The 22,808-nt window shown below is 38.3% G+C and overlaps 1 protein-coding gene across 1 annotated transcript in view; it reads left to right on the top strand.

The window, feature by feature from the left end:
• MSRA (methionine sulfoxide reductase A) overlaps positions 1–22,808 on the top strand; it is a 291,015-nt gene that overhangs the window by 178,008 nt on the left and 90,199 nt on the right. The window contains exons 5-6 of the mRNA XM_065681883.1: positions 1,738–1,842; positions 17,875–17,981. Of these exons, the coding sequence (XP_065537955.1) occupies positions 1,738–1,842; positions 17,875–17,981 (212 nt within the window). The remainder of the gene's footprint in view (positions 1–1,737; positions 1,843–17,874; positions 17,982–22,808) is intronic.

Genomic DNA, 22,808 nt, shown 5'->3' with positions numbered 1-22,808 from the left:
TATGATCCCTTTCTGCCAACCTACCATCCAAATTTGACTGCAGATAATGAGTTGCTTCCATGGACTTCAGTAGGCGTGGTGCATGTAAAAGAGGAATTGGGCCATCATTTGCCTGTGCAGTTCCCTGGTGGACAGGATGACATGGCTTTAGCTACAGGTTACATGAATCCTGTATATTTTTTGTCTTTTAATTTCAGACAGTGTATCTTTGCTGTATTGTGAAGAACACTAGATATGAACCAATTTGATTTTATCAAATTTTTTATTACAGATATCCCATATGTGTCCCCTTTTACTCCTCTGCATTACAGACCTAAGTTTAATCCCAGTCTTTCAAATCCCTTTTAATAGCTAGCCCACCCCTCTGTGCCTCATTTAGGTTTTCTTCATTTCAGGTGCCCCATTAACTAACGCTGTCATAGTTTTCCCTGTTAAGTTTCTTTAATATATCGTAGCATCCTTTTTATTTCTTTGTACTTTTTTTTTTTTTTAATTAAAATTTGTCTCAGTACTGAATTGCTTTTTCTACTGAACACTTCTCAGTTACTCATAGATTTTTCTTGCTTGGTGACAGCTAATTCAGAACCCATCAGTGGGCTGGATTCATCTGGTTGTTGCACTGCATGAAATTAAACAGTTCTATTGAAGTCAGTTGGGTAAATCTGAAGTTTATGCTGGCGTAAATGAAATAAAATACTGGCCTGGTGTGATCAAGAAGCTTATTGCGTCCCTACCAAAAGCCAGATCTGCCTGTCCAGTTTACTTTTTTAGTTATTTACTTAGTTTGATGTAACTGAAGAATGGGGTAAGTTTCATGCATATATTATGACAACAAATATGCCTACATTTATAAATTGCAAAAGACTTAATATATAACTATTTATAAAGTCTTAAATATAAAATCCTTGTGTGTGGACTTTCGCCCTAAGATGTCTGAGCACTCATTGATCTATTAGTTACAACTGAAGTGAATTATTTGGCCAGATCCTTCATATTTTATGAAGCTGGATCTTTCAACAATATTGTGAGTGATTAGGCACATAAGGAATGAAAAAGCCATACCCGTGATGTAAGTAGAAAACTGGAATAATATATTTTAATGTGCTGCAACACCTGTCAATATTCCACAAACTTCATCTGCTGACATAAAGTTCAGTCAGGCTCTCTTTGACTCTTTTTGAACCCCACTGGCATCAGTGGTTTTGATGATGTGAAATAGTTTTAAACTGTTTGTGTGATCTTGTGTAAAGACACCCTTGAAATTTGTTTTTATAATAAATTATTTTATCCATCTCTTGACTAACGGAAGTGAATCTTGGTTTTATACTGTCAGGACAGCTTAGACATACAAGTTTCATATTTCAATGTTGTAATTAGAATATTTTAAATTATCTTGCTAGTTGTCAGTTACAGATATTTAAGAACTACTTTTGTGGTTTTTTTCTTCTTTCTGTAAGCTGACAAACTACTGTAATGACATCACTCTAATATCTTATTTCGTCTCTGAATGGTTTATTTAATGCTGGCCTTGTCCAAACTAGCAAAGATCTTAAAGCTGGCAAGTATATAAAATATTGTATAAAAAGGCTTAAGTGTAAATGATGGTAAATCAAAACACCTTTAGAAGAAAAAAAAAAGGGAAAACAAAGGTTTGTGCTTTGAATCTCAGATGTAAAAACCCATATATGCACTAGCTAACTCTCACTAGTAACATCTGATTTTACTTTGTCTTTAAAGGTAAAACCGGCCACACAGAGATTGTACGAGTAGTGTATCAGCCAGAAAACATCAGCTTTGAGGAATTGCTCAAGGTCTTCTGGGAGAATCATGACCCGACACAAGGTAGAGTGATGAGTGAGCCAGTATTTAATTATCTTACTAATTACAGCTGGGATAATTAGTGTTTGAGCTGCATGGAAGAGATGAACCTTGAAATCACACTGGAGCTCAGGAATATGATTGCAGACATTTATTGACAGAGAAAGAGAGGGAGAGAGAGAATGAGAGTACAGAAATGCACAATACCCCTCCTCCTTTACAGCTGTCTGTGCTGGGAAAATTCCCACAGAGAGGCACAGTAGACAATAGATTTTTTTTTTTTCAACTTTGATTATGACAATTTCTTCTGTAATGCTCTCTTTTGTCTCTTTTAAATTAAAGCATATTTCTTTGCAGCTTCAGAGCTGGCCTTTTTATTTGTGCAGAGGACCTTTAATCCTTCATAAAAAAAAAATTGTTTGTTTTTTTTTTATTTTTCAATGGCAGGGAATATCATTTATGATTAGAAAAAGGGAACAAAATGAGGTAAGAGATGGTGTGTAGAGGCACCACCGGAGCATTCTAGTTATTTGTCTTATTCAAACCTTTTGATTTAATTTATCTTTCTTGGAAGAGGCTTCATGATGCCATTGCATACATCTGTGCAAACGTAAATGGGAAACTGTGTTGAGAAAACATTTTACATGTTTGTATAGTTTCAGTAAACATCATCCTTTCTACCGTTTCCCAGAAACACTACACAGAGTAACTCATTTCAATATTTTAACAGCTATCATAATTATGCCACTTGTTACTACATCTGGAAACAAACAAACAAACAAAAAAATGCAGATAATACCTTCAAAATGTGATAACATCCTTGGAAACAGTAACTCTGAGAAAGGGGTTATTGTGGATAAGTGTCTTCCAGTGAGCCCAGAGCACAACGCAAAGACAAAACTGGCTGTTGTGACTCCTGCCTGTATGAAAAGGGAAGCCTTAGTCAGGAGTTTGAAGCTATTTTCTGTATGCAGAGTCAGTAAAATCAGAACATTTTGTGCAGTTTCTGTGTTGACATACCAGTAATCACACTGAAATACTGCTGGGGATTCGAGGAAGGGACACAAAAAGGACATAGAGCTTAGAAAACCGGCCTGATGCTCTGAATAAACACACTCTACTAGTTGAAGAGGAAAAGAAAGAGATCAAGTAATCTTTACAAGTGCATATGAGAGGAGCAGATACCTTGTAGTGAGGTTGACAACCCAATGACTAGTAAAGCCATAAAAAATTCCCATAGCTGAAAGCTGAAGTTTGAAAAGTTCTACCTTAGAATAAAATAGTTTTACAGCTCTTAGTGTAATTAAACATTGGTGTCTTTTTCCAGCACTATCCTTTTTAATCATGAGAAGAAATTATGTATCCATGTGTCTTGTGGAGGCCCGTGTTGTTGAGTTATGAACCTCCCTTTTCAACTTCTTCCTTTATGGTTGTGTTCAGAGTACGTTACATCATTCTTGAAATACTTGCAGCTCTGAATTAAGACAATGACCATCTTCAAATCATGCTTCAGGGCCTTTGTGACTTACTTGTAAGGGTCAGGAGGGAGATTTTCTCCCTGTCCTACCAGTAGTTGTGTTTAGGTCTTTTTTTAATCAATTTTTCTTTGGATTGTCAGAGACTAGCCATCACCAGAGGCTGGCTTCTTTGTAATGTGCTGGTTGTTTTGATATAGCGGAGAATCCTATTTTGGGATAATTGGTTCATGTGTCTTGTTCACATGTTCAGCAGATCCTGAGTGCTAGAGCTGGGAAATAATAAGCAGGACTATAGGATTCTTTGCCTTCCAAAGCAGTATGAGGAATGGATTTCTGTTGAAAGGATCTGGGCAACTACCACCTAATGAGTCATCTGCCGTGTCTGTAATTTTGGCTTTGAGAGCGTATGGTTGGACTTTGCCTGTGGCACACATGAAATAGGGGCAGTCTCTAAAGGACTTCAGTGTTTAAGGTTGACTGAAGTTCATATGCTGGACCCAGTGTGGATGAAGTGTAGCAGTTGTGATAACAGGTCGGATCAGATGAAGTTATCATTCCTTCTGGCTTTAAAACAAAGTAAAATGATGATATTAATGTCTTCATATTCCCCTTGCATTCTCATGTAACTGAGGTTCAAAATAGTTCCAGTCTGTGCTTTCAGAAGAAGGTTGGGTGCTGGCAGATGTATGATTCACTCTTTGATTTCTGGCAAATGGGGAAACATCACCTAATTAGCCCGGGCAGAGAGCCACACTAATGTGGCAGTATTCCTTCTGGGATGTGAGCTAATATCTCTGTATGACACTGAGCTCTGTAGATACCCAAGTCATTCACAACTGTCTCAGGCATCTGTGTGGCACTGTAGTGCTTGGTGTGAACATACGTAAGCCTTTATCTAAGCTTGGTTCAGTGGAATTTCCAAATGTTTCTTCTGTAATAATTTGCAAAATGTGACTACATCACTATCCACAGAGCAGATGGCACTCTTCTCTGAAGACTTTACATATCCAAAACTTGGACGGGTTGCTTTACCAGTGTATTTTTATGGTTTTTAATGCTAATATCTGATTGAGAACAATGCAAAGCTTATTTTTGCAAAGCTGCACCACCTTTCTTGATTGAGGTAAACCTAAACCACAAGGTCCCAATTTCAAGTTATTTGTTTTGTAAGATTGGGATGTTATGCTTATATACCCTTTCAGGTTTGAGCAACAGAAGATCTATAAGGTGGAATTGTTTCTTTGCCTGGGTTTGTGTCTACTCACTGCCTTTAACTTGCTACAGGATATGTGGTTTTATGTATAGATATGAAAAGTGAGTTATTTCTCTCACTTATGATATTTTTCTCCTTTCCTGAGGTTCAGTGATGTGCAAACAGTAAATCTTATTTAGCCAGCCTTACGGTAATGCAAATCTGTCAAAGTTTTTTTACTAAGCAGATAAATTTTTGGCACACTCTTTGGATAAATCCAGCATAGGCAGAGGATGTTGGAGCAAGTTTGCTGATGACACCAAGCTGTGTCGTCTGGTTGATAAGCTGGAGGGAAGGGATGCCATCCAGAGGGACCTTGACATGCGTGTGAGGTGGGCTGATGCCAACCTTATGAAGTTCAACCACGACAAGTGCAAGGTCCTACACCTGGGTCGGAGCAATCCCAGGCACAGCTACAGGTTGGGCAGAGAAGAGATTCAGAGCGGCCCTGCGGAGAAGGACTTGGGGGTGCTGGTCAATGAGAAAATGAACATGAGCCGGCTTCAGTGTGCGCTCGCAGCCCAGAAAACCAACCGTATCCTGGGCTGCATCAAAAGGAGCGGGACCAGCAGGTCAAAGGTGATCCTGCCCCTCTACTCTGCTCTCGTGAGACCTCACCTGGAGTATTGTGTGCAGTTCTGGTGTCCTCAACATAAAAAGGACATGGAACTGCTGGAACAAGTCCAGAGGAGGGCCACGAGGATGATCAGGGGACTGGAGCACCTCCCGTATGAAGACAGGCTGAGGAAGTTGGGGCTGTTCAGCCTGGAGAAGAGAAGGCTGTGTGGGGACCTCATAGCAGCCTTCCAGTACCTGAAGGGGGCCTATAGGGATGCTGGGGAGGGACTCTTCATCAGGGACTGTAGTGACAGGACAAGGGGTAACGGGTTAAAACTTAAACAGGGGAAGTTTAGATTGGATATAAGGAGGAAATTCTTTCCTGTTAGGGTGGTGAGACACTGGAATGGGTTGCCCAGGGAGGTTGTGAGTGCTCCAACCCTGGCAGTGTTCAAGGCCAGGTTGGATGAAGCCTTGTGTGGGATGGTTTAGTGTGAGGTGTCCCTGCCCATGGCCGGGGGTTTGGAACTAGATGATCTTGAGGTCCTTTCCAGCCCTAACTATTCTATGATTCTATGACTTCTTGAGTATAGTGTTCACTCAAAAGTCTAAAAGCTTTGTCTGTGGCACTATCTTACCTTTTGTCTAGAAGCTGAGTTAATGTCATTTAAGCCTTCCTACCCCCAACAACAATTATGTACTTGTCTAATTGTTCTGATGTTGTTAAATATCAAATATGTACATTCTGTTGCAGTTAAAGACCTTTGAAATATCAATCTAGACGGTACAGAGTTGCTTAAGTGTACAAACTGGAAGTCCTGTATATTAATATTCAAAAGTTCCTGCTTTCTGAACAATTGGCCTCCTGCCTTTAAGATGAGACTGTCATCTCACTAGGATTTGAATTTTCTCTTGGTGGCAACCTGGTTCTTGTTTCATGAAGCCCTTGAGTCGGAGTGTTATACAGAAGTCTATAGAAAAGCAAGAACCTTTGATCAAGTCAAACAACCTGAGAGATTCTCGCAGATGAGCATCTCAGAAGTGTAAGGCCCTGATAAAGTCCTCCTTGACTATTAATTTAGGCTTTATTTTATAATTCATTACATTTGGGATATGCAAAAAGCAACAAACAAACCCCCCCACTTCTGCCAAGTGACATATGGTTGTCATCCGTATTCAGCCTACAATGCACAGATGAGCATTCCTTCTCTCCTGGGAATGATCTTGTCTATATGAGGATTGGTATGTATAGCTCTATAAGTGCTTCAAGTATTTGCTTCTATGACATTGATACAGAAAAGAGAATGAATGTGAAAATACCAAAAATGCTGAAAGTACTGGGAAAGAATAATATGGCTGTTCACTTTGTACATAATCTTACTTTTCTAAAGTTTATAAAAGTTTAGGGGTTACGTATTGCCTTGGTTTTTGTTTGTTTTTGTTTTTGTTTTGTTTTGTTTTTTTTTTTTTTCACTAAAGAGGCCATCCTCAGCCCCTTCCAGATTTTTAATTTATATACCTTAAAATTGCACTCCAACAGTGGTTCTGCTGGCAACTCCATGCTGTCTGTCCAGAGGGATGTTGGTTTTCAGACCTTCAGTTTGTCTGTATTGTGCCTCAACCAGTAGTTCCATCATTGCTATAAGCTAATCTCTGACTTGACTGTTAGGGAAAAGGGCAATTTTCTTCTCTCTCCCTGACCTGTCTGCAGGATACAACCTCTTTCTTTGTGTTGACATTGTCAGTCACAAAGTTCTCTGATCAAGCTGAAAATTAACCCGGCATGAATTGAAGTGAAATGTAATTTTCTGCCAGGACTTCAACTGCCAGGAGCATGACTGCTGGTGGGACCACCCTTCTGGCATTAGCACTATCCTATAGTGCGTGAGCCAACTGCAAAACCCAGCTGTGCTTATGGTCAGGGAGGAAGATGGCATATTTTATCTGATTAGAAAGTCTGGCCACTCTTTGTGGGGTGTCAGAAACTTTTTCTTCAACTCTTTGGAAAAATCTATCTGGTATCAGAGGAGTTTGTCACTGTGCAAATGTGACTCCTGTAAAGCATATTACTGTTCATAATTCCCCTGACCCTGTGTGTGGTTGATGTCCTACTTGTCTCAGAGATTTCAGTCCAGTCCAAAGGCCTCCTTGTTGTTTTCAATTACTGTACCGGAGAAAAGCAGAAGACAAACCAAAACCTATTTATTTCTCCCTAAAACATGTTTGGGGCAAATGAAAATTCTACTTGCCTCCTTTAGATCTTTTCTCTCTTGAACACAATCCAAAACGCGTTCTTGCTTTGATAGTTCTGCTCCCCATATTTGTCTAGAGTACCTAATCCTTCCCAGCCCACGAGAAATAACTTAGGTACAACTACCATTCTCTGGAGTGGGCCCCTGATGTATGCAAATCCCATCCTTTTTCATTGCTGCTTCTGGCTTCCTGTTTGGATTTTTTACTTAGTTGGGAGGAACTGAGAGGAAGCCAGGCCTCCACAGTTCTGGCTGCCTTCTGACAGTGGGGTAAAGGGTGAAGGCGCCCATGGCCACTGCTGCCCAGGAACTTCTGGAAATTTTCTTCTAGACTTATTGATTCTTTGAGTGCGAATTTACAGAGAACCTAAGTTGCTGGTAAGTAATCTCATTCCTTCCTTCTGTCATGAAGAAGTCCTTATCTTGCCTGTGTTTGTACAGGAAATGTAAGCAGAACTGATATTTTTCCAGCCGTTGAGGACCATCTGTACTACAACAAACTCATCACCTGCCAGATTCTTCAGAACATCTCTTAGTCCATATGTCTTGTGTATCCATGGTAAAGAAGAGATGTATGAGCCATTTCTCCTCCCTGTGACCTTCCAAACAGTTTGACATTTAGCCTTAGTGCTGATACATGAATTCTCCGGATTAATATCTGTTTCTCATTGTGCTGACCCATTTTACTTACAGAGGGTATATTTATTTCTCAACAGTTTTGAAGGACTGTACTTTTTTTAGGCATTGCATATGGAATCTATCATCTGCAAATAATTAAAATTAGACACTAGAAATGACATTGTATTGCTAATGAGCAGATGTGTCTACTTATACCAATGGAAGAACAGCTGTACACATAAAAAACACTAAAGCGACCATAAACCAGCATTATGTATTCTGTACAGGCTTGTAACTCCATTTAAAGTTTAAAGGAAAAAAAGTAATCTCTTCATGTAAGATAGAACCATTTTTTGATTTTTTCTTTACATTTCTGTAACTCTCTTCCCTTTATAATTTGAATGAAATTTGCAATTCTCAGATTAAAGCACAGAGCACCTTTGTCTTGTATTTCAAATGTTATTAAGAGTCCTGATGGTTTCAGCATTATTACAAGGTGTAACAAAACACAGTAGAAATACAAAATCTATTGTCCCCAGACATATTAAATATATTCAAAATAGAATTACCAACCCCTTAGGGAGCCATTCTTGGTCCAATACTCTTCAATATTTTCATTAATGACTTAGAGGATATAGTGGAGAGGATGCTAATTAAATCTGTGGTAAAGATATTGCTAGGAGGCTCTTGGAGGAAACGAATAAAACACAGCTCTGTGTTGATAAATTAAAAAAGCCATGGAAATCGATATGCTGAGGCACAATAAAGATAAATGTATTCATGCAGGACTGAATACTCAACAATAGAACTATGATCCCAGTTGCTTGATAGGAGACAGTGTCTTCTGTTGCCTTCAGTTTCTGATTCCTATTTCCAATGAACTATCAATGGTGCGACATAGCTGACTGATGTCTACCCATCCCACCAACAACCAGTTTAGTGGTCCCTTGCCCATCATCATCTCATCAATACCTGCGGTCTACACTTCTTGCAAAGTAGCAAAGCTGGTCTTTGCCAATGATGCTTAACCAGTATTGCGCTTTGAGAATGCAACTCCATTTCTTTCATGACATTAAATGCTTAATGTTATGTTGTTCCTATTCTTTATCCTTTCTCTAGAAGTAAATATGCATTAAAAATAAATACATAATGTTAGTCTGCTTTGCATCCCCAGGAATTTTAGCTGTCATGACCTAATTTATTAGGTTTCTATTACTGGAGACCTTTGATTAAACTCTTCTTAACCATATAAATTAGAATAGACTTTTTCTGACCTATATTTCTGGTTTAGGAGATGTTGGTTTTCCATATCACAGTGAGAAGCAGAGATTTGACTCTGCATCTTTTTTAATGAAGAGGATTATTAGAGGGTGCAATGGTTGCTGAGATGGCTGAATAGTTTGCATTATGAACTGAGTGGTGCTGAATCAATTCTGGCTCAAGGGCAAAAGTCCTTCTGGGCTCTTGATTTCTTCTTATCTTTAAACTACTTTTAGCCTATTTATTTTATAATGATGTGTTAAACAGTACCCCAGAACTACCTAAAATTATCTTTCAGTATTGTTGCAGTCAGTAATAAAATGGTTCCTTGAAGATGAAAAAAGTCATGGCATCAATCTTTTCTGCCACTTTAGATGACACTGTGACTCTTGTACTGTGGGCAACATGAACCCACCACTCACCTGAAGGAAGGGTAGATTTAGACTAGATATAAGGAAGAAATCGTTTATGATGAGGGTGGTGAGGCACTGGTACAGGTTGCCCAAAGAGGTGGTAGATAACCTGTCACTGGAAACATTAAAGACAGCTTGATGGGGCTTTGAGCAGCCTGATATAGTTGAAATTGTCCCTGGTCATGGCAGGGAGGGTGGACTAGATAAGCTTTAAATTCCCTTCCAATCCAAACCATTCTGTGATTCTATGATTCCTTTTGTTCATAATACCTGTAAGAACAACTTTGGAAAATGTTTTTATTCTATTACAGCTTTCCTCAGGATGATTTCTGTATTATTTCATAATTATAGCATAGATGCATTTGTAACAGCAGAGGAAGAGGAGGGATGGAGGGGGGAGTCTTCATTTTAATTCAGGCTTGTTGATTTGTAACTTCTGAAGGAAAATTTTGACTTCTCAATGCTACGGCCTGTCTTCAGTAGCTTTCAAATATCCCTGAAGTCAATAGGTGTGTAGTGTGAATAACCACATCTAGATTTTCATTATGTTTATAGAACTAGACAAGAGCAATCTTAGAAGGTCTTTTTCTGCAGAATTTTTTGATTCCTAATTTTTATACAAGGAAAGCAATAGACAAAGTCAAACCAAAGTAATTCGAACCATTCTTCTCTTCTTTAAATAACCCACTAGTGAATTTCCTTGTACTTTGGTCTAGAAATCTGAGGCACTGAAGCATGGCATCATTAATCATAGTTTATGGTGATTATTAGTAGGCTTTTAATCTTTGTTTTCATGTATAATTAGGTACAAGAGGTCAAAACTGGCTCTCTTCTAAACAACAATATTTTCAGTGAATGACTGTTTTTCTCTGCCTGTAATTTTCTCTTGCATATTTATAAGAATATACTTGTCTGTGTTTTGAGAGAGCTGTGGCCTGTGAGCTTATCTGCTGATAAAAGCGAATGACAACACCATTATTTTTATTATCACTAATTATTTTTATTACTATTGCAGTAACACCTGGTGGTTCATAGTAGGTTTAGATTCATAGTGTTAACACATGCCTAAATTTAGGCAAGACACTAGTGAGCAACAGATAAATGAAAAGAAATGAGAAGACACATAAAGAAAACAACAGCAAATCTGTGTGATTCCATAGCGGAGCTCTGTGTAGTACCTGATCTGATTTCTGTATTCCTTAATTATATTTTTGTACATGATCAGTAGTTGTCCAGCTTTTTGTAAGCATCACAGCACAGCTAGTCAATATAGAAAAGAGTCAATGATGGCTCATTGACTGAGATAGCTGTAGCCATCATTGACAATGATGGGTAAAGACTGAGTCACTTAAATTTAGATGCTTCTGTAGTCATGGAGAGTCTCAGCTCCCAGGATTGTCAGTAAAAATGTAGTCAACACAGTTGACTCACCCCATTTAACACCTGTGTTTGGTCAACTTTTGGTTTCCTAAACCTAGAAGCTTAGCTCCTTCTGCACTGATAAATATTGTTAAAAGATTTCATTCCTATCCCAAGAACTCTTCTTTTAAACCGAGTCTTCATTTGGACTTTCTAGTTTTAGAAAACATTTGAACTATCTTGAGAAACAATGTGATGCATTTTATAACTATTGAATAGTAATAATGCTAATAAAAAGCAAAGATAATTGATCAGAGATGGAGCCTATGTTGCCATACCACCACCCCTTCAGTAACAGTCCCTTCTATACTATACAGGAATGTCTCTGAACAGCAAACAGGAAAGCTGTAGTTTTTAACCTACATGAAATATATGCGGTGTTTGTGTTTCTTTCTTACTGGAAGAAAACGCTGAAACCAACAAACTAGCATGTGGACAAGCACAAGACAAAACTTGGAAGCAGAAAAAGTTGTGGGCATTTTGCTGGATTGAACTTAAAACCTAACAGTGCAGAGTTACGCATTCTGAAAGTTGACCCTTTATTTCATATCGAATACAAGCAGGCTGCCCAAACTGTAGGGAGCAAAGCTCAGGAAGTGTTTTTGGTGTATGTAGTGGGGCAGGAGAGATTTATTCCAGCTGAAAGAAGGAGGTGGAGAATCTCCTGAGTGCATTTCTGTTGTTAGCTTCTAGTTCTTGGATAACTTTTCCCAGCAGATGCTAGGGTGGACCATACTAATTTAGTATGATGTGGTGATGGTGAATCACAGAAGGGTTTAAATTTGAAGGGACCTTCAAAGCACATCTAGTTCCAACCCCCTGCCACAGGCAGGGGACACCTTCCACTAGACGAGGTTGCTCAAAGCCCCATCCAGCCTGGCCTTGAACACTTCCAAGGATGGAGCATTTACAACTTCCTTGGGCATCTTGTTCCAGTGCCTCACTAGGTAATATAGTACTTTTTTTTTATGATGACCAAATAGGGAAGACCAAAAGTATAGATTCCTCCTTGACACTGAAACCCATGTATATTGAATGGTTTGTAAACCTTTCGTTCTATTGACAGTACAAAAGTTTTCTTCAATATGTACAAGCTCATTCATGTATAGTAACCTTCTGAAGATACATTTTTATTTTTCATTTATCCTTCCTCATACCTGGCACCTTGAAACTCATCAAGAACTCTCAATCCACAGCACTGTAACTAACTTCTCTTCTATTAACATTTTTCTCCTTTAATCATATGCTATAAAGAGTTTTACTTTCCCTTGGCAACTTTTAAGCTGTATAGATGTAATCATTACGGTGAGTGATGACATCAAGCCAGGGTGACATGGTGCAATTGATTTTTACTAAATAATTATATGATGAGCTGGAAGAAGGAGTTTTATTAGTCTTAACTCAGCAAGGATTGATTGGGGAAAAGAAAATGACCAATCAGTGTATCAGATTTCTGCAGGAGTAAGAAAATAAGTGACAGCTACAGAAAAGTCTATAAATCACAGAAAAAATTATGATAAAAATAAGAGCTTTGAGCTGCCCTTTAAAATTTCACTTGGTGACACAGAAGAGCCTAACAGACCTTAGTCATTTATCTCCATTATGCTTTGGATCCTCTGAGAATAGCAAGGTTGACAAATGATGCCATTACATTTTTTCATTATTTTAAAATGGGGAGAAGATAAGGAGTGTTGTATAAGTATTACTTTCAAGCCATTAGAGGGTTGAGTCTTCAAAAGAAATCCTTGATTTAGCCACTGAAATAAATAAAGTATATTTTGCTTTAGCCTTCTGTAAGTAATACATTAAGCAATCACTGTTTTGAAACAAATCTTGTTGTTTGCAATTGCTAAAGCAAAAAATAAAACCAGCATAGTACTGGAAAATCTGTGGTTTTATTAATGCTGTGGATATTCCTATTTCTTATTGACCTCAAGATACTCTGGAGTTAAACAGGAAGGACAACAACCCACCTAAGATGCATCTCAACAGAAACCAAAATTGTAGTGTAATAGCTGTGTAATTGCTTTAAAGGGGGAACTCTTTGCCCCTGCCAAGAATACACTGTAGTTTTGACAAGGTATAGAAACTCTTAAGGAAAACGTATTGACCAGCTGAATAGAACCAGGGTGATTTAATCTATTCTAGTCATTCAAATCAAGGGGGAACCAGTATTTACTATGATGCCAACGAAATATGAATGAAACATGTGGGAGACTAAAATGAAGTCATTCCTACCCAGGTGCATTAGAAGATATCAAAGAGGTTAGAGAGCTTTTTAGAGCCATTTGTTTGACTGTTATTTACATTTTGCCAAATAACATTTTTTTCCAATGGCAGTGTGCTTGGTTGCATGGGCATCTCAACCTGGCAATTGTTCCTTTTTTGCAGTATCTGGGCAAACATCACAGCTCCCTGTTCTCTCCATCTACCTGCCTGTGGCCATGAATTTTTGTTTCATGTAAATCAGAGCAAGCGCTCAGCTCTTGAGGGCATTTTTTGATTAATTGGTGTTCTGTTTGCTGGCACAGTGAGGAAATTTTATGTTCTCCAGAGTAGTCCAGGCTGAGAACCGCAGAGGTGCTTTGGTCAGCCGAAGTGAAATTCGTAAATATGATCCATGCCCAAGATCTAAAGACATTTAGAGCTCCAGATGCCCTCATTCTCACTGGTTCTCCAGAGACAAGAGCTTACAAGGACTGTCCAGTTCTCACACAGACTTTGGGCTTATACTCTGGCACTGTGCAGCTGTATCCAAAACCACAATTTTTTGTCTTTTGCTAGAGGGTTGCAAATTCTGTGCTTTTCTATCACTTCTAAAATCAGCCTCTTTATCTAAATATCTCTTTGACAAAAGATTTTATGGCCATTCTCAGCATAGCAGCCACTTTTCTTTGTCTCAGGCATCAACAGCAAGTGCCAGCCTTTTGACTCCAGGGTATATTTGTTCCTGCAACTGTTGGATGTGCTCCTGATCACCTTGTCAGGGAGATGGATATTTGCCTTTTTGCTAGTTGCTGTCTTGTACCATTGACATTTGGAAAGTACACCCAAATGAGATGGGGTGGCCTTGAAAACCCTGAGGATTGAAAACAAGAGGATTCTAGTGTTGGAATCCTGAAGGACCTGATGTGAAGCCCAAGGACTTGTCTCTGCTCTAAACCTTCTTCACCAGTAAAAATCAAGAAAATCATCCATGCTTTGGCTGTGTTTGCATCACAGCAGGGATGCTGGGTAGCCCTTTAAACTCTGCCTGTCTCTAGTTATAGAGATTCTGATTGGCACTGGGAAACCATTCCATGATTCAGTGGAACTGAAGATGTCTCAGAAGACTTTTTCATAGTCTAATGTGCATCCAGTGCAGCTAGAATCAATGGTATCAATTCCCTGTAAGAATGGGTTTTGATTTAGCAGTACCAAGTATCTTCACATATGTTTAGCATCTTTATTAAATTAATTATTTATATTTTCTCTTTCTTATCTGAAGGCTAATGTGTAAGACTAATGTTAATGGAGAGAGACAGAATGCCATGATAGACAAAATAAGAAAGTCATTTCGGAAAGGAAGGAAATTTAAGTGCAGAGGACATTGTGGATTATTTAGATAGCCAAGCAGAAATAATTTTTTATTTAGTAGACTTTATTTTTTCAGACAAATACAATATTGTTAAGCTCAATCATCCTACCACAGTTGTTTAGTAAATTGAACATCTTGCCTTTTTTGCTACTCATTGAGTTAGTGAATCTCAAGTAAGACTTGCCAGAGGGTTTTAAAAAATCAGTGATGGATCCTTGAGAATAAGTTTGTACATGTGAGGTATATTACAAATAACAACAGCAACAGTAGTAATTGATTATGTCTATACGCATGGAACTTATTATCTCATAGTCTTTGTGGTTTAGATAATGTATTAGCTACTGATTGTGGGAGATTTAGGTACAAACTGATTTAAGTAACATGGAAAAATGAAGGACATTTTAGCTTAGATGATTGATCACATTAAAGCTACACTTTGGGGTAATAATTAGAATACCTGTTCAGTCTTCTTCATAGCTAGTGGATGGTTTAACAGTGCAAGCTGACACTTGAGTTCTAGGAGGGGCTGTTAATATTGCACCGTCCGACCTCTCCTTAATTTTATAATTTTATCACTGACCTTGTACAGCTCTTTAAGCTTTGGTATATCTTTGCAGAAAATGTATATCCTGAATGTGAAGCCCTCAGGAAAGGGATATGGCTTTAGGTGCATTTTTCCACTGATAAATGCTCTTTGCTATTTGAATGTTGCCTTATTTCCCGTCTGGATTTTGTGTATTTTGACTTTAAACTGGCCTACATAGTTAGGCAACACTGGAGAAACTAAAGAGCATTATTTCTCAGGGTGTTTCTCTATATCATATCCATATTTGTAAATCAGCATCAGTTCTCCTCTTAAACTTTTCTTCAATAAATTAAGCTGACCACTTCCCTATTTCTATGCAATGGTGGCATGTGCATATATTAAATAATCTTGTTTATCTTCTCACTCAGAGCACCATGCACATAAGTTTATGCTAACCTCATACTTTCGAAATGCTTGCTGGAAGCTGGTATACTACATAGTGATACCCCATTTATGGAAATTTTCATAATCTACTCCTTAGTTGGTTGTTAAGTAGTTTGTTAAACAATAAATAGATTTGTTGAATACTATTTGTTAAGCTCAAACATCAGTCAGCTTTAACATATCTTGGCAAAACTAATGCTTTACTGGCCTGTAGTCATTTTGTGCCTTACTATTCAGTAACACTGGCTTTACAAGAGCTCCCTGCTACCCTAAAATACTTGCAAAGAAATGAGCAAAATATTCTTTGCCTTGCAGACCACACTATTAAGTATTGATGAAGAAGGTAGTTGTTGTTCTTGTGTGTAATAATGGAACACTTTAGCAGTTAAAAAGTAAACCAAATCATCAGAAAACTCGTAAGTTTTTTTTGGAATCAAATCTCTGATGTATACTGTTGGTCACTGAATGGAATTTTTGTCCAAATGCATCTTTTAAAATATTTCTACATCTTTTAGTTCATAACTATTTCAGCCAGATTTTGTTTATTGTGCTATCCTTTAAACCAGTTGTCTGTTTCCTTGGAAAGTGCAGGACGAATAAAAGTTATGTTTTAATGGGTAGTATTATGTTGGTAGCATCTTTTCCTCCCCAGTACCACAGGCTCTTTCTCTACCCTCTGCCCTTTGCTAGGGGGGCATCAGGGTGTGCAGGTTTTTTTCCATTTCACCTCTGCAGTCCTGAGAGTTGATGGTAATCTTCAAAGGAGCTTCTGTATTCTGGTGGCAGTCAAAAGACAAATCCTTATGATTTCCGATTTGTCTTGGGTTGCAGGCATTTGAGAAGAGTCTGCTTCTCTGAGTCTGCTTCAGAACCTCCAGCTTTTTAACTCATCCAAGTCCATATACAACACCAGACAAACTCAAACTGAATAATTTTTATTAGAGGAAAGCCAGAAGTTATGTTCTTGAATGCAAAACTGGGAACTAGGCATGAAAGACAGAAACTGGGAAACTGCAATTGCAAAACTGCACCTCCCGACCATTCTTAATGCTAAACCTTCTCTCTAAGGCTGTTTTTTGACTTTATGATCCACAGCAGAGCTGGCTTGCAGTATTGCTGCCTGCGGAAATGAGAATGGATAGCAATGAAAGACAACAATGCCTTTGGCCAGCATGGCTGCCTCAACTACATAATGCCAAACCATGCCTGAGCTAGTCACCTAAGAGGTAGTAATCTTCTCTCTGCTTTGGCCCATTATTTTATAGTTTTGTAGTTAGTAGCCATCCCGTATTTTGAAAATTCGTACATGAGCAACTTCATGCAACTAGTCTTTTGAAGGGATTTGCAAACATCAGCATTAAAGGGGCTAATTACCAGAATTACTCATTTATGGTATAATATGAAGGAGTTACAGGTAAGTATAACTAGGGTTTTGTTTTCAAAATGTCACATATAAACAGTATTACTTTTGCTATCTGTTTTATCCACGTGTAGGTTGCAAATAGAATTAAGTAGATACATGCATGTATACCTGTGTTTTCTACTTTTCCCAAACTCAAAAAAAAATTGTGAAATGGTTTTTTGTTCCTAGGCATTGCTCACTCTGTAACAGTACTAACTCAGTCAGGCTTTATCCAGACCTTCTCCTTAGCACAATTCTCTATCAGAGTGCTCTTTGTAGCTCAGATTTGAGAGCTTCGTAAGCAATGCTGTTAGGAATGGGTAACTTCAGAGGTAACTTGGCAATACATTCATACCAGTCTTGGTTTGTGAATAGAGAAGAATAGCTAATTACCTCCAAGGGTGTTTCGAACCTTTCTCCCATTAAGATGTATTCCTCCAGCACAAGAAAGTTTTAAAGCACTTGGTAAAATAAACTTTTTTTTTTGTAACCATTTGCATGGTTCAAAATAAATAATTTAAGATAATTTAAGAGTACCTTGATTACAGTAACTGCAGCTTGATTATTTAAGGTTTTACATCTGTATTTGACTACTGTGTGATTTACCAAAATGTGAAATGCTCACATTTCATTTGCATGTCATTTAAAAGGAGATATCAGAGTTGAATCTCTTCAGGACTATTTAACCAAGGAAAGACTTGGACTTCCTAAAAATACCTACTGAGTATGCACATAAGAGACTGTGCTAATCCAGGTGTATGGAACATCCTAAATTTAGGTTTATTGAACTTAGGCCCGCAGCCTAGTCAGGTGGGGAGGGTGATCCTTATGGTGTGCTGTGTTTTCTTTCTCCCCAGGAATGAGACAAGGTGGGGATGTTGGCACACAGTATCGCTCAGCCATCTACACCTTTTCTCCTGAACAGATGGAAGCTGCCTTGAGATCCAAGGAAGAATATCAAAAGGTAACATTGGGAAGGGTGTGGAGTTGCTTCACATGTGAGCAGAGGTCAAAGATGTCACCAATTATCACAAAATTGCTTCTTGTGCTGTGCGTTGTCTCTGCGTTGCTATTGGACCTCCCCATTCCAGTACTGAACTTGCATCATATTTGCTTTAAATTCCAACTTCTGTGAGATTTTTTTTCTGTGTGTGTGAGTCATTTTATAGCTATGCAGGAAGAAAAATAGTTACTTGTGCAGAGATATTTTTAATCTCTTTTACAATTTTATGTGGGTGTGCCAGAGGAGAAAGTCTGTGATCTTAAAGCTATTCAAGTGTATCTGGACCCCTCACTTTGAACGGTGTATCCAAACTCTCAAATCCAAGAGTTCTTGAACACTGGGGGAAAGTCCTGATCAATATTTGATCTTGGTAACTCAGAATCACCCGCCTGCTGCTTATAAGATGCTTCTATCAAGCCATTCCATAAATGTCTTCAGTTAAATGTGACAGCCCCTGACTTAGTGAGACTATTTGTTTTGACACTAGAATTTGTGTGAGAGAAGATCGACCTTTCTATACACGGTTCTATTTTTCAGTGAAGATGGATTCTGTCTCTTCCCTGCCACATAAGCTATTATTTAACCAAAGGCAGAGAGATTAGTGGCCTATAGTGTTGCTGCATTGCAATTGCTCTCTGATCTGCCTTGTGGCCTTGTCAATGCAAGATTCAGATTCTGCAGCAGAGATATATAAATTCTTTTAATTTATATGAAAAACCTACACACCTAGGACGTCAAATCTACAGAGAGTAACTATAAAGTAGTGCTAAAAGAATATCAGCTTTCATACATTCATTTATGCTATGAATTCACTCAAGTGTTATGTTAATGAACATGGGGGTTTGGTGTATATTTAATATTAAAATTAAACAACTGGGTTTTTTTGGAGAGTGAGGTTATATCAGTCAGAAGCATCTACCAAGGTCCAAAAAGGAGGTGCATGTGTTGCAGTCTTGTGTGGTGGTTTGGTTTGCCTAAATGTGTGTGTGTATGATATTGGTGGGCTAAGCTATGTGTGCTCTTTAGAGCTGGTTTATATATACAGTTGGTGTCATTTTGCATGCAAAGAGATGCTCTGAACTGCATTAACTAATTTGCAAGTCGTGCTTAGCAGTGTGATAACTGTGCATGTAAATTAAGTGTTCAGTGACATATATATATATTTTCTTGTAAGTAGCTGAACACATGGGGATAAGTCAGTCTGGCAGGTGTTTATTAACTGAGTGGTTTCTGAAGGTTGGGTATTCATATTTTAGATGCAGAACTTCTTTCTACTCATTGTTTACCTTAGATCCATTCCTTTTCTAAATTGTTTTTGTTCCTTTCTGTTAGCATCTGCTGACCAGCATCACATTGTAAATCTTACAGCCTTCAGTTTGCTTTCCCAACTCTATTATTCTCTGCTGTTCTTTGTCATTAAATTAATACAGACTTGAAAGCAAAATTACGATGTAGGAGATTGCAATATGATATTACAGAAATTTCCATCATCAAATAGATTTCCTTAATGGCACAATTTAAAATTTACCTACTTTGAAGTCTATCACCATTTGAAAAGTGTGTATAATTAGTACATTTATATAATTAGGCACAACTCTGTAAGTGATCACATGTAGAGTTTGTTTTTGCACTGAAGTAGGGGGAAGGAAGGGTCTGTGTCACCAGCTAAGGAAACACAACAAATATATATCGAAATTCCTACAGGATATGTGGTTTCTATGTATTGTTAACAACAATATCTACAATAGTATCTGTGGTATTGCAGTAGCAGTAGCATGGTTGTATGGGAAACATACTTAGCAAACAACGTGTTCAGGAATCTCTTTTCATGATTAATGTTTTATGTTATATTATTTTAATGTAAAACAACCACTTTCCTTATCATTCCTGTAATTTAAAATAAATACCAAGCTCTTCTGGCAGTGGCACATGCATATCTATGCATGTGATGACAGATAAAAACATGCAGGGATAGCGTAACACTAGATTTTTCCATGATAAGCAGTGGTGCATACACCAAATAGGGGAAGGACTAACAAATATAGGAAGTACAATAACTGCAATATGTATGAGTGGTTCTAGAGTTTCCTGGCATAGCAAATGAATAAAAACAAAACGCAGTTTATTTGTTTGTTCCCTGGATAATTTTGCATGTGCTCTTAGACGGTATTTTTTAGCTGAGGACCTGGAAGAGAGCTCAGAATGGCCTCTGAACAGAAGATACCTATTTACTAGATGATTTCTTTTCATAGGCAGGTAGGGCTGTTAACTTAAAGGAAACATTTTTCTTAGCTGAGTGTAAAAAAAAAATCCAACCCCAAAGTTTATATCATGAATTCCTTCCTCCAAAAAGGCTAGCCAGAAGTGCTAGCTCCTCTGTGGAAGTCAGGCAGCCATGTTCAGCTCTATGTTCAGCAATCAGTGTGGGCAGAGAGGAGCATATCTGCAGAACAAACCCTTTTGTACTGAAGATCCAGAAAACACTATGTGCATTTGAAGAGGGTTTACCCTTCTGTAGCTATAGTTTGGTCCTCAGAAGCACACATGCTACTAGCAGGTGGAAGTCACTGGTGCATTTCTGGTACAGCTCCATCAAAATGAGTTCATCTGTCCCAGTGGATAGGAGATTTATTACAAAAGCACACTTCTGCTCCAAACTGAAACACTAATGTAGTTTATACCTTTAGGGTAGTGCTATGCTTGAGTGGAGAAATACTGTTGTTAAGTGCACTATGTCCTTAGCTCCTACCAGCCTACGAGTGGGAATCGTAATGCACAGTGAGCCCAAGTATCCTGCAGGGTTACATCTATTTTAAGTTGTGAAACTTGTTGCTGATTCATGCAGCTGTTTTAACAGCTGAGAAATGGCAATGCAGCAATGAATATGCATCGAGCCATGTGTCTTTAGCTCTTGATGAAACTGAATGCATACAGAGTTGGCTAGTGGTAATACATATTGTAATACTATAGTGCTGCCAGTAAATTGTAACACAATGTAAGTGTAATCAGAAAGACATACAATGAGGGCCAGGGCTTGGTGAAAGTGCTGCGAATGGGCTGTTCCATCAGTTTTGCCTGAAGCTGAAGTTTTATAGTGCAGTTGAACATGGGGTTACTCAATTTTCGAGACAGTTGCTAGGCTGCATTTGGTTTTCAAATGGATTATCTGGGCAGTAATCCAAATAGTGAAATCAGGGTGGGAAAAAGTTTGTATTTATTTGTTTATTTTTTTCTGAATCACTTGAAGCATTTCTTTTGTCAAGCACTAACACACTAGGTTTTCAGACTAGTAACTCCTAGGTTTCAGAGTAACTCCTTTCTAAGTTTGGCTTATATTAAAGTAGTATGCAAAAAATGCCGATATCTCTGCATCTTCATGTAGGGCAGCACTGACAATGAACACCATGCAGAGGGAGCAAAACACAGGTGTATAACTTTTTTATGAATACAAATATTTGTCATAAGAAGATCCTTCCATAAAGGGCCTTTCTGTGAATAATTATGAATCTTGAGGTCTTGACAGAGATGTTGGGTGATGTGAGGAGGTAATAAACTCCTGATTTGTTACAGCTAAGAGAAGTTGATGGGGAGAACTGCTGTCATTTGCATCATGGTTGTAATCCGGGAGATTAATAAGGGCTGAAAGTCACAGGAGTATAGAAATATTGAGATTTTTATGAAGACATTGAAACTGTGGCTTTTACTGTGTTTTACAGTGATGGGTTTGGGGAATGGTGTGGGGGGTGGGTTTTATTTTGTTGGTTTTTTTAACTGTTAAAGTCCTGAACAGTTGCATGATAAATCATGGGTGACCAGGGGAAGAATGGGGATCAGTGTTATTTTACACAGTTGTGGATTTACAGTGCTATCGTTCATTTGCATTGGCCAACTTTCAGTGTGGCTGCAGTTACACAATAGCACTCCTGATACTGCACTTGCCACTGGAGATCTTGGAACACACTGAATTAACACTGAGATTGACTTTACACCACAGTAGTACCTCAAAGCACTGGCCTTCAGGAAATGCAACAGTCTCTGCAGCACAGCAGCCTTACAGGTACTGTGTAAATTTCATAAGCTTGTTGTGAGGTGATGAGGGAGCAGCCCAACAAAACCCTCAGCTGCAAAATCAAGAGCTTCATATTTGATATCATAGAAAAGAGATTAAAAAGCTGGAGTTTCCTGGCCAGTGCAATGAGCTTTGGAGCAGCAGTCTGCAAGGAAATGAAGTGGTGAGGATTGTGTTTGTCAAGGCTGGAGGAAAGACTGTTTACAGACCTACAGGATTGATGTTTTTGAGTCTTGGACTCAAAAAGGAATGCCCTGTGGAGTGAATTTACATTTATGTGATGTAAAATATCGCTGTGTGCGTTTAGAACATGCTTTGGCTGGGAGACAGCTTTTCACATGTTTTTTGGCTGGGAAATTTAAATAGGTCTTTTAAAAAGCAGGTTGTTATTAAAGCAATACAATAGAGCTGATAAAAAAATAACGCCTGCTTACTCACCTTCAAATTATGTCTATTTCAGAGCTTTACGTATTGAATTATCTTTGCTTCACTCTGATGTGAATAGTAGCTACTTGATTTCTGATTGATGGTGGTAGTTTTTATGAAAATAAGCAAATCTGCTCTGATAAGCTAAGCCATTATTTGTTTTGTAATCACTCATCTGTGCTACAGAGATACCTTTTTTAAGTCCAACCCTCCTGAGAAAGAGAGAGCTGCGTTCAACTGTGGATGAGGAGGTTTTGTGTGAACAGTGGCAACAAGATAAAAGTTTTAATGGC

The sequence above is a fragment of the Lathamus discolor genome, chromosome 5 (genome assembly GCF_037157495.1).
Source record: "Lathamus discolor isolate bLatDis1 chromosome 5, bLatDis1.hap1, whole genome shotgun sequence".
Taxonomy (NCBI): Eukaryota; Metazoa; Chordata; class Aves; order Psittaciformes; family Psittacidae; genus Lathamus; species Lathamus discolor.
The sequence above is the reverse complement of the archived record's forward strand: the minus strand, read 5'-3'. Positions and strand labels throughout refer to the sequence as shown.